General features: G+C 39.8%; 1 protein-coding gene across 1 annotated transcript; it reads right to left on the bottom strand.

Annotated features, from left to right (window-relative positions):
• Nucleotides 1-2354: 2354 nt before the first annotated feature.
• Nucleotides 2355-3879, bottom strand: LOC115364008 (perforin-1-like). The gene is made up of 3 exons (XM_030058407.1): nucleotides 3823-3879; nucleotides 3301-3481; nucleotides 2355-2925 (listed from the first exon to the last, which is right to left on the bottom strand). Exons 2-3 carry the CDS (start codon nucleotides 3460-3462, stop codon nucleotides 2671-2673), a joined length of 417 nt encoding a protein of 138 aa, XP_029914267.1. The 5' UTR covers nucleotides 3463-3481; nucleotides 3823-3879; the 3' UTR covers nucleotides 2355-2670.
• Nucleotides 3880-14330: the final 10451 nt, after the last annotated feature.

Genomic DNA, 14330 nt, shown 5'->3' on the forward strand with positions numbered 1-14330 from the left:
TAGAGAATGTCCGACGGACGCAAACAGACCCCCAAATGACGGCTCCGTCACGTCTATATTGTTGCCCTGGCATCACATATTCAATTTAATTAAGTTCAAATTTAATTATGTAGTACCATGTCCGTGTTCGGAAATATAAATTCAGACTTAGCCTATTTCCCACAATGTGACCAAGCATGAATGTACGTGTTTACTTAATAAAAATAAACCTAATGAAAATCATGTGTTATCACTGTCAGTCTCCGAAATCAACCGAATAAACAATCAATTACTCAATCAAATTTTATTCATATAGCACAAGTCATACATCAAATGCAACAACAAGCGTTGAACATAAAAGGGTTGAAAAGAACATGAGGTTAAATAAAAAAAAGACGTCTTATTTTATTTCCCACCCGCAATTTGCGATGACCCGCCTCTATTCTGCCCGAAGCCAATAGATTAGTTGACATAGGTGAGGGACGTAAGAACACATATTTCAGTTAATCCCAATTGGATTCATGGTCATCCCACTTTTTGAATGATCCCTTTATATTTGGATTTTTACATGTAGCCTACCTATAATTTCATATGTAATGTAAATTCCTAAGTTTTGAAATCATTTAGCCTATTAACCATTAAAAAAAACAACAACAAAACAAACTCAATAATCATCATTTTGTTCAAGCTGTGAAGACAAAGAATGAAAGCATTAAATACAGTCCAAACCATGGCTTTCTGTTGTGTTTAAATTTATAGGCTACTTAGCCTACTTCCTTCTCCAGTTTTTTGATTTCCATATCCCGACGGTGTCGCGCCGGTCAACAATTCTGCTTCCGGCGCCCCCCTGGCCACTAGCGGCGCCCCTCCAGCAGATGGCGCCCTAGGCAATTGCCTATACCGCCTATGCCAAAAGCCGGCCCTGTTTGTGGTGATTTCTCTATATTCTTCATATAGTTCCATCAGCAGTGTCTGCTCCGCCGCTGAAAATGTCGAGGCTCTCCTTTTCCCCTCATTTTGAGACAGCTGTACGTTCGTTTCGACAATCGACTGTTCTGGGCTGCTTATGTGCCCCGTGAACGCGCGCACTTGAGGCTTGTTCAAACGTGGCTAGAATTAGCGCTGACTTGACGCGGCTGAATCGCGTTAGTGGAACGGGTTGAGGCTTTAGTGAAAGTTGACGCTAATTCAAGCCAGGCTATATCACGTAAGCGCAGCTTTCTTTAGCTGCTTTCATGGAATAGGCCCCAGGACAAGCAGGAATAATCACACAGACTCAGGGCAGACGTGGAACTGGGTGGGGCAAACAAAACTGAGGAACCAGACACCTGTGAAACCACTGATGGGAGTGACAAAGGGGGGCAAAGGAAACTAGACCAAAACACACAAGAAAACATAGAGAAACAAGAGTCCAATACACCAGAAATGCAAAGCCATGGCAGGAAGGAGGACTAGCAAAGTAAGAATTTCATTGCATGGTGTAACTGCCTGTTTTACTGTGTACATGACTCTCTCTCTCTCTCTCTCTCTCTCTCTCTCTCTCTCTCTCTCTCTCTCTCTCTCTCTCTCTCTCTCTCTCTCTCTCTCTATCCCTCTATCTGTCTCTGAAATGATATGCATTTATTTGCATATAGAGCAGGAAAGTAAGATCCATAGTTTCTCCCTGGTAGCCTACATTCAGAAAGTGGTGTCCCCAAAATGGAGGATTCTCAGACACGTCCCCAAAATTGACCTATGCGAGAACATTTGTGTGTGTAACTCTACAAAACCTGTCTCCTACTTCTTTGTTGTAAATATTGATTCACACTGCATGGTTAGTATGCACGGCAGAGTTCTACACATTTCTGGCACCTGCTATCTGTTGTCGGGAGTCGACAGGGGGCAAAAATAAATATTCACAGAGATAATTTTACCATCACAAATCACACAATAGTACAACGTTGACTCCAGTTGGGTGCCTTTGCTACTTCTTTTTGATATTTATTTGCCTCACATTTATATATATATATGTATACATTTATATTTATATGGTTGCATGTGTAAGAATTATTTAAATTTAGAAGACAGTTTTCAATTTAGTTTGTATTTAGTATTTTTTTAGTAGTATATTTATTCACCCTACACAATACAATACGTACAAACTGTGTAGACAGTACACTGCAAGCCAAGTGAGAGTTTTATGTCTGTCCTATATTCTTATCAATTTAAGCTACCCTACAAAAATGAATTATTAAGCAAATAATTATTCACACTTGTAACCTTCAAAAAGATTTTTATAAACCATTCTTTTGAATAGTCGGTATATTTCAGACAGTGGACATAAACACTCCTCTTGCTTGTGTTTGAATAAAAACACTTGATCAGAGAGATTGTTTTCTTGATATTGATTTTATTCAATCAAAGTTACAGAAAGACAGGATAGCTCTCAGAATCAAAAGTTAAACATTTAAAATTGAATTAAACACAGCTGATCATAAGTATCCCTTTTTGCTTTACTGTTTACTGTCCATATTTCATGACTTCATGACATTTCACTTGATTTAAATTTAGTGTCTCACAGGCAAAATAGAGGGTCATAATAAATGACAGTAAAATACAATAGATTACCACCCATTTCAAGAAAATTAATTTTATCTGAGATTCCACTCCATTTTCTCCCAATAGTAGATACTTCATGTAGGTTCAGGTAGGTTAAACATAAGTGTAGGAGAACCTGACAAAACCATGTCTCATCCTGCAGGTGAGCGTTCTGCGTCCTGGGTACATGTAGAAGTAGCATCTTCCCAGTAGATCATCCCTGTTCCACCAAAATCCACTGTCTTTGTCCCAGATCTCCACATGTCCAATTCGGGAGTAGGTTGTTCCGAATCTCAAATACGTAAACCAGTTGGGGTTGTTGTTGTTGTTAATGACTTTGGTACTGAGGGTCCTCCAGCCAATTTTCACCTAGGGCAGATTAGATTATATTATATAGCACATTCAGATACACTACACTCTCTAAAATGAGCACGACAAGAAGAAACACATGAAACACCAACAGCGATGATTAATGTTCATTAGTTTGCTCACACACAAGCACACACAATCTGCCATCATTATCACACATTTATGCTTATGCAGGTTATGCTTTTGCCTCTGTCTGTTGGCAAGATAACTCAAAAAGCGAATGGACGGAGTTGGATGAAACTTCATGGAGGGACTGATAATCAATGAAGGTTGAGCTGATATAATTTTGGAGTATCTAGGTCACAGGTCAAGGTTGCACGATGGTCAAAACTCATATTTAGGGCAATGTCACTGGAACAAGGTGACAGGTCTTACCTTGACATAGCCATCAGTCTTGCCTAAAATCCCATCTCCACGCAGGCCTCTGCCACAGTCCACATAGACTGTTGCACTTCTACGTTTCCAGTAATATCCACTGGTGCCTTGCGGCTGGACCACAACGATCACCAGCAGGATAGCAAACAGGGCCAGCTTCATCCTCACGTCACTGTCTGTCCTAATAAAACAAGCTGGTTATTTTAGAGCTTCTTTGGTTTTGGAACCTTAACAGTTTTGCTTTGTAGGCTCTGTTTCAAATGGCTCTGAAATGCGCACAATAATCAACATGGTTCCTGTTAGAGAAGAAGAGAGAAGAATTCACTTTCAACTAAGTTTTTTGCAAACATGAAAAAGTTTCCACATAGACATTTGTGGACATTTGAATGAGATAAAAGCCGTGGTGCCGGACCAAAGGTCCTTACCCTGGCCAATCAAATGAGTAACTCTAATAAAATACAGCTGAACATGTAGATCATTTTCAAGTCATCAGCATGTTACACGATGCAACAGTCTTCTCACCCTTGAGATCTCGTCCTCTGGTGTAGTTCTCTGCAGAGACCTTGGTGTGCTTAGTCTGTAATCCCGCCTTTTATTAAGGACCAGAAATGAGGAAATTTCAAATTACAGATCAGCTCCACCTTTGACAGACAGTGACCAACCTATTTTGGGTAAGGACCAGGACCAGGAATAAGGAAACTAAAAATTACAAATCACATCCTCCTTTTAAAGACAATGGCCTCCATGTTTCTGTGCCAAGTACAATTACAGCTGATGTTGGCATATATGGTTGCATCCTGAGACTCCAAAAAGGCTCCTGAAAATTTGATTAATTTGATTTGAGCCAAAAATATTGTCTTGATAACAAATCCACAGAAATCAACATAATCCTGCTGTATGGAAAAGGAACTATATCTGAAAGTGATCTGTCAGTATGAATAAATGTTCAGAGTTGTCACATTTTTAAAATCTGTTACAGCTGCAGTTGATAATGCAACATATAGTGTTTAGTGAGTCACAACTTTTTAAAAATTATTTAAAATGTCAAACTGCTGTGAGAATTGCTAACGGCATGGTAAAATAAATAAAAGGGACATTTCTTGTAAAAGGTTTGCTTGTGGTTTCAGTTTTGATCAAGCTCTGCATTGTGAGTGACTGGATACCAATCTAATACCAGCTGACAAACCTGTCCTATTTTGGATTATCATTGAAAATAACACTCACCAGTTTTCTTGTAAAGCTTTGGATCTGAGCCAGCAAGAGAAATACCTAACATTTTATTTGCACTGAGAGGACACTTGTGCAGTGAACACACAGGAAAAAGATATACATAAAGCATAGATTAAATAGCATACATACTGCACATACACTATGCAAGATGCAAAGACAAAAACCTGAAAGAGACAGAGGGGCAGATTACATGCAACTAAAATCCTGGAGTAAAGACTGGAGTTTACTTTAAAGCTACATTAAGCCATATTTTTCTGTGTGTCTCTCTCTACACTGCATGCTGGGAGTCGCGTGTGTGAGTGAATGTGTTTGGTGAGAGCGTCCTTGGAGACCCCTTCCCTTTCTATCAAACATGAAGTGTGGGTTCAGCCCGAGCACGAGCTTGGAGCATGAGCTACATTGCTTTGTGAAGCTGGTGAGCAGCTTTAAGACTGTGGGCTTGGGCTCTAAGAGAAATAAGCCAAAACACATCCAGTCCTTCAGGAGACAGGTGTTCATGTTTCTGGATGTATGCTAGCACAGGTAGCATGAAATATTTTTAGTGTGGGGATGTGGTGCACAAGCCGTTTGCTTGTCCTTAGAGCCACAGAGGCCACTGCCCCGCAGACTGAGCTGGAGGCAGGAGAGGGAAGCAGCAGGCAGGGAGACTGTCAGGCTGAGAAACATCCAGCTCATTCTGCCGGACAATGATGGAGCACAGCTTGGCTGTCCCGAGCATGGCAGCAGAAGAGAGGAAAGAAGGCAGTGGAAGTAGCAGCAGCAGGAGCAGGGACAGTTAGGAAATGGAGAAATTAGTGGGAAAGGGCTGGCATCTAAATCTGACCAGAGCCAGGCTGCGGGTGCAGAGAGCTGAAGAGGAGAGCCTGTATGCCTTAGAGGAAATTAATGATTTCCTTGACAAAACTCATGGAAAATCTGTGAAAATATGAGAGTATTTTCCAGATGCAGAAAAGTTCATTAAAAGCATGTTGACTTTGAAGAGAATAGTAGGTGTTGATTTGTCAGATAAAAATAGTCATTGTCTGAAGAAACATGTGACAAGTCTCAGAAAGATGCTCAAGATGAAAGGAAAATGTTAAAAAAAAAAAAAAAGAAAAAAAAAGTTAAGGTCTCATAAGTAAGGTCATGATGAATGTGTTGCACTCGGTCATTTTTCTCTTACTGTTTCCTCTACCTGTGTTTATCATCTCTCATTCTCTGCCTTTTATGCACAAGGTGTCAGTTGGGTTAGGGTTAGGGTTAGGGTTAGGGTTAGAATATTAATGGGTGGAGCGATCGACAGAAGAGGGCCGTCATTACAGAAATGGTTAAACAGAAAGAAAAACAAAAGATTAAATATACATTTCCTGCAGGAAACCCAAAACAATAGAGAATGAGATAGACAGGGGTTTGTGGTACAAAGTTTTGTCTGTCTCATGGGACTAATTTCTCTGCTGGTATAGCAGTTCTTTTTTCTCCAGGGCTTGGTGTTAATATCATCTCCACCACAGAGAGTTGTGGTGGTCAGACCAGAAATACAGGGAGTATCTCTCTATTTCATTAGCATCTATGTTCCATATCAGGGTTTTAAATGAAGGACCTTTTTAAGCAGTGATCAGGGCGAATGTGAAGTGATGGGCAGACTGGATTTCACATTAGACAGAACAGGAGAGGAACCTCACTAAAAGTCATCAGCCACTCTATCACAGGTGATTTCAGAGTCAAGTGTAGTAGATGTATGGATGGTCAAACAGCCACAGGTTAGGCAGTACACACGGGTTAAGGTTTTGGATGGGAACATGAGTGCAGTCAGGCTGGATGGAGTTAAAGTCACAGACTTTTAGTAACAGGATATTGAATAGTCACATTTATCTAGCAGGTTTCACGGACCACCATTTAGTCACTTTAGATTTTCTTGTCTCACCAACCACAAAAATGCAGCTCATACTGGCACTTTAATGTTAAGCTGCTGCAGGACAATAATTTCTGCCATAAATTTGAGACACTCTGGGAAATCTGGAGGGGGAGGATGAGAGATTTTAGGTCCCTATTCAGTCTTGAGAAGTCGGCAAGACACATATACAGGTTTTGTCAACAATAAATGTCATTCCACAGTAAGAGTCAAAAGATTCATTCAAGATTTATTAAAAGAAATCAGGGATTTGGAAAACAGTCTATTCACTCACAAGACCAAGGACTGTCATAGGCTTCAACAAAAGAAGAAGGAACTAGGTTCATTTTTACATGAGAGTTAAAGGGGCTTTGGTCCGGTCACGGTTCACCAGTGTTAGGTACATGGATGCTCCCACCTCCTTCTTTTTTAACCTGGTGAAGTCCATCTCTCAGGCCAAACAAATGGTTGGTCTCAGCCTCCCTGATCGTACAGTGACAACTGACTTGGTCAAGATGAGACAACATGCCACAGAGTTTTATGTCGCTCTCTTCAGGATGGAGGACTGTAATGCAGAGTGTGCGGACGAGCTGCTGCAGGGGTTTCCTCAGCTGAAGGACAGACCTGTGCTGGAGGCTGACATCTCCCTAGGGGAGCTGACTGCTGCTGTGGGTCAAATGGCTTATGGTCAAGCTCCTGGACTGGACAGGCTGCCTGCAGAGTTTTACAAGCACTTCTGGAGATGTTTGGGAGTTGACCTGTGGGACATGCTGCAGGAGTGCTCTCAGACAGGCCTGTTACCGGCATCTTGTGGAGCCTGGTGCCATGCAGAGAGTGTGTGCCAGACTGTCTAAATGAAAATGCCTGCTACCTCAGCTTTCCTACAGGGGAAGGGTCCTCAATCCTTTGGCATAGACTGATAGTCCTACCCTCACCAAGAGTGACTACTCTGCATGGGCCGGACCTTGCTCACATGAAAGGTGGGGTGTACCTGAAGAAATCTAGGGAGTTTCAGTCTCAGTGACAGGCCCCAGTGACAAGGTCGAATGAAATGTCAGAAAAGGGGCGCTGTGGCAGAGGCAGTGGCTGAAGAAGTCCAGCACTGGGTGCTGACTTGCTCTTATTTCGTTCACACTCAGGGCAGGCAGTCACGTACTCAGCATAATCACTCCTCATGTTGGGCCACTAGAACCTTTCACGAATCCAGGCCAGAGTTCTGCGGATACCAGGGTGACAGGAGACAAGACAAGTATGAGCCCAAAAAATAATAGGGCCCCTGAGATCAGGGGTAACAAACAGTCTATTCTCAGGTACCTCACGAGGGACGTCTATTCCCTGAATGGCAGCCACAACCCTGTCTTCAATTTCCCAGATTATACCTCCAATAATGCAAGATTCAGGGATAATCATGGTCTCTGCGGACCCTTCTTGAGTCTTTAAACAGTCTTGACAAAGTGTCAGGTTTTATGTTCTTCGACCCAGGTCTGAATCACAGTGAAAAATTAAATCTGGAGAAAAAAAGAGCCCACCTTGCCTGCCTGGGGTTCAACCATTTAGCCATCTGAATGTACTCCAGGTTTTTATGATTGGTCCAGATCAGGAATGGTTGAATGGTTGTTCAGCCCCTTCCAGGAAATGTCTCCACTCCCGCAGAGCCTGTCTACCAGAGATTTGTCCAAGAAGCCAGCATCAGCACTTGAATCTACTAAGGCTGAGTGAGAGGAAGAAAGAGATACATTAGAAAGAGTTATCTTGTGTACTGCCTGCGAGACCTGTGCTTATTGAGGAGAGGACTCACCAGCATGGAGTTCATGGGGGATGAGCCTTGGATGGGACAAATGGGACAGTTATTCAGGAAGTGACCCAGCTGAGCACAGTAAATGTGTGATACACACCTTAAATGTGATCATATTTAGGTAAAATTTATTTGGAGAGCAATGTTTCTGTGTTATTTTGAGTGTAATTTAATTTAATGTGATAATAAGTGCATTCTGAGTTTTCGCCACAAGGTGGTGTTTCCCCTCTGTGAGGCGGAAGTGATGCCGGTCGGTCTCCTTCCTCAAACAGCGGCTGCGAGTAAAGAGACAAGATGGACTTATTTAATAAGATATGGAGAGAAGGAATCATACCAAAAAATTGGAAGACTGCACTTATTTTGCCTTTTAATAAACCAGGTAAAGATCCAAATAACCCTGGAAACTACAGACCCATTGCCTTAACATCGCACTTGTGTAAATGGATGGAAAAGATATTGGTTCAGAGACTCAATTATATATTAGAGCAGAGAGGACTTATGGCATCATATCAGAATGGTTTCAGGAAAGCAAGGTCAACCATGGATGCTGTTGTAAAAGTTAGTAATGAAATAGAGAAAACATTTAAAATGAAACAATTGATGATAATTGTTTTTTTTGACATTGAAAAAGCCTATGATTCTATGTGGAGAGAAGGGCTGTTAATCCAAATGAATAAAATGGGTATTAATGGAAGGTTGTTTAACTGGGTACTAGATTTTCTTTCTGAACGAAAGTTTAGAGTTAAAGTAGGAACGGAGATGTCAAATGAATTTGATATAGTGAATGGCATTCCCCAGGGAAGTGTTATTAGTCCAATATTATTCAATATTATGATTAATGATATTTTCATGAACCTAGATAGAAGGATCTGTTCATCCTTATATGCGGATGACGGAGCCATATGGATCAGAGGGAGAGATGATAAAAGTGTTTTTGAAAAGATAAAGGAGGCTATTCAAAAAGTAGAACATTGGTCATACAATTCGGGATTTAAACTTTCACCCAGTAAGTCTTGTTACATGTATTTTACCAAGAAGAGAAAAATAGAGGAACAGAGTCTTACTTTATATGGACAACCTATAGAAAAAGTAAAGGAATTCAAGTACTTGGGGATGTGGCTTGATGAAAGGTGTACATGGAAGCTGCATGTTGAAAAACTAGAAACAAAATGCAAAAAAGTGATTAATTTAATGAGAGCTATATCAGGATACGACTGGGGAGCAGATAAGCAGGCACTAACAGACATATATAAGGCTTTGATGAGATCAGCAATAGATTATGGATGTTTTGTTTATGGAGCAGCAGCCAAATCACACTTAAACAAAATTGAAAGAATGCAAAACAAAGCCTTAAGACTCTGTATTGGTGCAATGAGAACAACTCCAAATAACGCAGTGCTGGTGGAATCAGGTGAAAGTCCATTAGAGTTCAGAAGAGACAAATTATCACTGGTATATTGGATAAGATTAAGAGGATGTGGGGACGAAAACGTCAAAAGTGTCATAAATGAATGCTGGGAATATAACAGGTTTAAGGGAAATAGTTTTGGATGGAAGATAAAAGATAAAATTGAAAAATATGGTATTAAAGAAATCTGTTTTAATTCCTCTTTGCCATTAAGCAATATTCCTCCATGGCTTTTTCCTAAAGTTAAAGTTGACTTTAGTATTATGAGACTCAGAAAGGACTGGATGGAAAGGGAAATAGGACATTGTGCAAATCAATATATATTGAATAATTTCTATAACTATTTACAAATATTTACTGATGGTTCAAAAGATCAAAATGACCATGTTGGTACAGGAGTTTACATCCCACTTTTTCAAATTCATCTAAGCAATAGGATAACAGATAAATTGTCAGTTTATTCAGCGGAGATGATGGCAGTCATTTTTGGGCTTCAGTGGGTGGAGGAGGTGAGACCTGATAGGGTGGTGATGTGTGTGGACTCTGCAGCAGTATTACTGAGCTTACAGAACATGAAGTCAATTAGAGAGGATCTAATGTTTGAAATCCTTCAGTGCCTGTATAGAGTCCAGAAAATGGGGATTGAGATTGAATTTTGCTGGGTACCTGCTCATGCAGGATTAAAAGGAAACGAATGTGCAGATAGGGTGGCAAAAAGAGCACTTAGCAAGACACATATAATTAATATACCGTTTGGGAAAGGTGAGGGAAAAACACTAATCAACTCAAAAATATCAGAATTTTGGCAGAAGAAGTGGAATGAGGACAGTAAGGGCAGAATATACTACAGTATACAAAACACAATCAAAGTACAGAATATTAAGGGAAGAAATAGAAGAGAGGAGGTAGTGTTATCAAGGTTGAGGTTCGATCACACGGGTTTAAATAAGACACTATTTTTATTGGGAAAAGTGGAATCACAAAATTGCTCAGCTTGTAATACAACTGAAAATGTAGAACATATTTTAATGCACTGCAATAGATATTACGAAGAAAGGGTTAGATTAAAAAAAAGAGTTAGAGAGGCAGGAAGGGAATGGACTATGTTAGGGATATTGGGAACACAGGGAGATAAGGTGTGGGAGGTACAAAGAGAGGTAATAGCTTATTTATATAACACAGGTTTATTTTGTAGAATATAGTGTTTTTTTTTTTTGTTTTTTTTTTTTTTTTTTTTTTTTTCTTGTTTGTTTGTTAATAATAGACATGAAGTAATATAAATTAGCATACATTCTACATACTCCGGTTCAGTAGGTGGCGGTATGCACCTTCAAGGTAAGATTGCAATCCGCCAATAAAAACCCAAAGAAGAAGAAGAAGAAGAGACAAGATGCACACTTTTCGTCTCCTCATTTACCTCTCTTTATTCAGGTTAGTAACCTCTGAAAACACCATTAAGTGCTCAAAACATGTCAGGAGACAGTCAAAATGCTTTTCATTTGTATTTGGTAAGGACATAATGGTTAATTTGTTGCATTTGTGTAATTCGGAGCTGAAGTGAAGCAACATGCAGTTCCGAACTTGCAGCATGGCAAAATGCACTTTGCCGCGAATTTGCGCTCTTAGGGCTCTCTGGGTTATTTTTTTAGTATTAAAACCTCCTGATTGTAAATATATGTATTAACACTGTAGAATTCATGGTTTAAAATGTTAGCTATTTCCTTTATGGTTGTTGTTCAATATGTTAGCTTAAAAAAACAAAATGCTTGTCCTTCTGTGAATATTGTGTCAGACATCAGGCTGGTTAAGCACCAAATGTGTAAATGTTGATGTAGTGACAATACCAAAGAATACAGAATATGCTGTAATTATTTTATATTTTATTTTCAAGTTAGTACTTTTGAGTTTGATACATGGATAAAGTCAGTATGGGCTGTAATGTTGAATTTAAATCTAATTTAAAGGAATAGGCTTTAATCCTAATGTACCTAAATTGTACTGAAGTATTGAATTGTTTTGATTTTAGTGTATTATGTGAATTGGATTTTCTGTATAGTGTAAATGTGAACAAAGCAAAAGGATTTAGGTATATATTGGTTTATTGAAAATGCTCTGAAATACTCTAAATATGGAGAACATGTATGTGTTATTGAAAAAACAGCGGCTGCGAGTAAAGAGACAAGACGCACACTTTTCGTCTCCTCATTTACCTCTCTTTATTCAGTTATTTCAGGTGTTCTACACCACAAAATTAATCTGCTCTGTAGGCCCTATTGCTGGGGTCTGTAACAAATGCAGCAACCCTCGTTGTGTCTGCAGAGGTGTTCCTCAGGTGAACGTCGTGTACGGCCAAAATAAAACAGGAAGTCAGACATTACACTTAATGGGACCTGACAAAGAGGTCTGATTGAGGTTATTCAGAGGGTAGGATTTGTTTTAGTCAGGACATTACTGGCTGAGGTCAGCGATCCTGCATCTGCATCGTGAACCACAGCTTTCAGGCTGCAGACTGCCCAGACACTGCTTTACAGCTTTAGCCTGCCATGGAGAGACACTGGCTGTTTGCTCCCGAGAAGGACTAGGTGTTATATGTATATATATATATATATATATATATATATATATATATATATTAGGGATGGCTCGATACCACTTTTTCACATCCGATACCAATACCGATACTGCAGCCTTGAGGATTGGCCAATACCGATACCGATGCGATTCTTTTTGTCACTCTAAAAGTTGTTAATAATACGTGGATGTAATTTGCTTGATACTGACATCTAAAAACACCACATTCACTGTACAACAACTATTCTGGTCCCCTAAAGAAAGAAGGAAAATATGTGACAACAACTGAAGTCATGTGTAACTGCAGTGGCTTAAACTTAAAGCTCACATCGCTTTTAACAGCATTTGTAAACACAACAGACCCAGCTGCACCATTCAAATGTTAGAAATAAAATAAAAGTGCAACTTCGTGCAAATTTTGCATTTGAGTTAGTTTTATCAACTCGGCGTAGTTTCACCTGGAGTTAAGCGCATGCACAACAGCTATAAGACGAGTCACCATGGCAACGCTGAAGCGTCGGGTTGCGTTTTTCACCCCAGTTGAATTGGAAATCTTAATGCATTCATACAGCGAGTTTGAACATGTGTTTTTTATTTTTTATTTTTTATTTTTTTTTAAGTGCAACACTAAATATGTTTTATATTTTAGATTCCTCAAAGTAGCCACCCTTTGCTTTGTTGACAGCGCTGCAAACCCTTGGCCTTCTCTCAGTGAGCTTCATGATGTACTCACCTGAAATGGTTTTCACTTCACAAGTGTGCTTTGTCAGGGTTCATTTGTGGAATTTCTTGCCTTCTTAATGGGGTTGGGACCATCAGTTGTGTTGTGCAGAAGTCAGGTTGGTACATAACAGCCCTATTTGACAACTATTAGAATTCATATTATGGCAAGAACCAATCAGCTAAGTAAAGAGAAACGACAGTCCATCATTACTTTAAGAACTGAAGGTCAGTCAGTCCGGAAAATTGCAAAAACTTTGAATGTGTCCCCAAGTGCAGTCGCAAAAACCATCAAGCGCTATGACGAAATTGGCTCACATAAGGACCACCCCAGGAAAGGAAGACCAAGAGTCACCTCTGCTACTGAGGATAAGTTCATCTGAGTCACCAGCCTCAGAAATCGCAAGTTAACAGCAGCTCAGATCAGAGCCCAGATAAATGCCACACAGAGTTCTAGTGGCAGACACATCAACTGTTAAGAGGAAACTGTGGGAATCAGGCCTTTATGGTCAAATAGCTGCTAAGAAACCACTACTAAGGAAAAGCAACAAGCAGAAGAGATTTGTTTGGGCTAAGAAACACAAGGAATGGACATTAGACCAGTGGAAATCTGTGTTTTGGTCTGATGAGTCCAAATTTGAGATCTGAAGCGACATGCCTCCCATCCGGTTTGCATTGAGTTGAACCATCATTTATTTTTCAACAGGACAATGACCCCAAACACACCTCCAGGCTGTGTAAGGGCTATTTGACCAAGAAGCAGAGTGATGGAGTGCTGCGCCAGATGACCTGGCCTCCACAGTCACCTGACCTAAACCCAATCCAGATGGTTTGGAATGAGATGGACCGCAGAGTGAAGGCAAAAGGGCCAACAAGTGCTCAGCATCTCTGGGAACTCCTTCAAGACATTTGGAAAACCATTTCAGGTGACTACCTCTTGAAGCTCATCGAGAGAATGCCAAGAGTGTGCAAAGCAGTAATCAAAGCAAAGGGTGGCTATTTCGAAGAATCTAAAATATAAAACATGTTTTCAGTTATTTCACACTTTTTTTTTACTACATGATTCCATATGGGTTCACTCATAGTTTTGATGCCTGCTGTGAGAATCTAATCTTAGGAGGGAGAACAAATTTGCACCTAAGAATGGTTGCTGAATGAGTGAAAGAGTCCAGAATTTGATTTTATTCGATTTGATTTTATTTATTATTTATTAGAATGTTGATTTTATTCATTCATTCATTACAGAAACACAGGACAGTTCTCAGAATCAGATCAAAATCATCTCCTTCACTGAAAATTAAACATTTAAAATGAATTAAACATAACTGATCAAATTGGTGTGGATGCATTTTGCAAGATGGCCATATATCTATCTATCTATCTCTATCTATATCTATCTATATCTATATATATATAGATATAGATAGATAGATAGA

Source organism: Myripristis murdjan, chromosome 8 (genome assembly GCF_902150065.1).
Source record: "Myripristis murdjan chromosome 8, fMyrMur1.1, whole genome shotgun sequence".
NCBI classification, from domain to species: Eukaryota; Metazoa; Chordata; class Actinopteri; order Holocentriformes; family Holocentridae; genus Myripristis; species Myripristis murdjan.